Source organism: Pteropus alecto, unplaced genomic scaffold, assembly GCF_000325575.1.
Source record: "Pteropus alecto unplaced genomic scaffold, ASM32557v1 scaffold49, whole genome shotgun sequence".
Lineage (NCBI taxonomy): Eukaryota > Metazoa > Chordata > Mammalia > Chiroptera > Pteropodidae > Pteropus > Pteropus alecto.
Genome location: NW_006443131.1, coordinates 420,009 through 422,421, shown reverse-complemented (window position 1 = coordinate 422,421; position 2,413 = coordinate 420,009). Strand labels below are relative to the sequence as shown.

Sequence of the window (2,413 nt, the reverse complement as noted above, 5' to 3'; positions counted from 1 at the left end):
AAGGGCAGTTTGCGGACCAGCAGCTCCGTGGACTTCTGGTAGCGGCGGATCTCGCGCAGCGCCACCGTGCCGGGCCGGTAGCGGTGCGGCTTCTTGACGCCGCCGGTGGCCGGCGCGCTCTTGCGGGCCGCCTTGGTGGCCAGCTGCTTGCGCGGGGCCTTCCCGCCCGTGGACTTGCGCGCCGTCTGCTTCGTGCGAGCCATCGCGACCTCCCGAGAGCACAGGCCGATGCGGGCGGGAGGGCGCCCCGCCACCCGTATATATCACGCGAGCCCCGCTCTGATTGGACCCGGCGTCCGTCCCGCACGGCTCGCGGGGCACCGATTGGGAGCGGCGGCCGCTTTCCGGTCGCGTGACCTCCGGGCCTTCAGCCCGAAATCGGCTTCTTCCTCCCACCCGCCCCCTCAACCGCTGCTGATTCAACCCTCTCTGGCCTCTACCGATTTCAAGAGGTGATTGGACAACTGAATAGCTTCATTCAAGTTTGTGAAGGCTAATTTCAAGCCAATTGCTTCATTTCTGTATTTAAAGTTTTTACACAATTTTTCGAAACGCACCAAGACCATTAACACCAATTTCATTTGCTATTATAACTACATGAACACGTAGTTTTCACTCACGACAGCGTCCTCATGACAAAGCCCTCCCACTGGGTTTCACAATTTTACTGGGTTTCTGTGAAATGGGGTGTCAAAAATCCCGACTTGTAAATGGTACAAGATCACTGTGCCTCTTCACAGTCCTGCTGAAGCTAAGCTCAGCCTGAAGGACACGACTGGGGACAAGCAGTGATGCGGTCCTGCTTACCAGGGGTGAGGGCCCCGCAGAGTGGGAGACGGGCGGATTACAGGTGATGTGGCCATTAAGATGCAAAGCAAATCCTCTCAAAACCGCACCGCCCCAGGGTGCTCTCATTGCTGTGGGGCACTAAGTCCATTTGCATCTAAATGTTTACCTTTGACCAAGCTTTGTTCTCCACTTCATCTTTTCCTCACATTAACCCTGAGGCCAGCTGCACTGATTTCCCTAATTACCTGTGAAACAAAGTATCTCTATCCGTTTCACTTGGAGTTTTATTGTAACTTTTAAATGGAGGGTCAGTTTCGCGTTATGGAGTGTTGAAGTGCTGACACCTACCGGCCAAATGGCGTAAAGGTCGTTTGCAACCAGAGGCTTAATTAGGACACGCAGCCCTTTTAGTGAAAACGTGGGTGGCTCTGAAAAGAGCCTTTGGTTTGGACTCGGCCTGCTCGAGCGGCTGCAAACAAAAGCAGGCGCCTACTTGCCCTTGGCCTTGTGGTGGCTCTCGGTCTTCTTGGGCAGCAGCACGGCCTGGATGTTGGGCAGCACGCCGCCCTGCGCGATCGTGACCTTGCCCAGCAGCTTGTTGAGCTCCTCGTCGTTGCGGATGGCCAGCTGCAGGTGGCGCGCTTGGTGTCGCGCGCCGCGTTGCCCGCCAGCTCCAGGATCTCGGCCGTCAGGTACTCCAGCACGGCCGCCAGGTACACGGGCGCGCCGGCGCCCACCCGCTCGGCGTAGTTGCCCTTGCGCAGCAGGCGGTGCACGCGGCCCACGGGGAACTGCAGCCCGGCCCGCGACGAGCGCGTCTTGGCCTTGGCGCGAGCCTTGCCGCCCTGCTTTCCGCGTCCGGACATTTTAGCACTAGAAACTATAGTGCGAATAAGACCAATGCAGGGTCAGAGCTTTTTATAAACACTTTTAGGCGCGAAAAGTTAGATGTGTCATTACTCAAGATAACAGATTCAACCTAACCAATGAAAATGGAAATTTGGGATTCCTGCGTTCTGATTGGGCAGAGCTAATTTTTTTTTGCAGTTACTTTGAAAAGCCACCAATCAGACACAAGTTTGTACTTTATCACCTTATTTGCATGCGGAGTCTTATTTAAAATGAACGCGCCGTCCTGTGCTCTCATCATTTCTCTGCATTTTTTCTTTCCTATTTTTCTGTCCTCCCGACCATGCCCGAGCCCGCCAAGTCGGCGCCCGCCCCGAAGAAGGGCTCCAAGAAGGCGGTGACCAAGGCGCAGAAGAAGGACGGCAAGAAGCGCAAGCGCAGCCGCAAGGAGAGCTACTCGGTGTACGTGTACAAGGTGCTGAAGCAGGTGCACCCCGACACCGGCATCTCGTCCAAGGCCATGGGCATCATGAACTCGTTCGTCAACGACATCTTCGAGCGCATCGCGGGCGAGGCGTCGCGCCTGGCGCATTACAACAAGCGCTCGACCATCACGTCGCGGGAGATCCAGACGGCCGTGCGCCTGCTGCTGCCCGGGGAGCTGGCCAAGCACGCCGTGTCCGAGGGCACCAAGGCCGTCACCAAGTACACCAGCTCCAAGTGAGTCCCTCTGCAGCCACGCTTTAACCCAAAGGCTCTTTTCAGAGCCACCCAC

The 2,413-nt window shown here is 56.8% G+C and overlaps 2 protein-coding genes and 1 pseudogene across 2 annotated transcripts in view; 1 reads left to right on the top strand and 2 right to left on the bottom strand.

Moving 5' to 3' along the window:
• Positions 1-2,413, bottom strand: part of LOC102896132 (histone H2B type 1) — a 53,375-nt gene that overhangs the window by 45,474 nt on the left and 5,488 nt on the right. The window lies entirely within an intron of this gene.
• Positions 1,212-1,689, bottom strand: LOC102896643 (annotated as a pseudogene).
• Positions 1,932-2,400, top strand: LOC102896386 (histone H2B type 1). The gene has a single exon (XM_006923473.3). It carries the CDS (start codon positions 1,982-1,984, stop codon positions 2,360-2,362), a length of 381 nt encoding a protein of 126 aa, XP_006923535.1. The 5' UTR covers positions 1,932-1,981; the 3' UTR covers positions 2,363-2,400.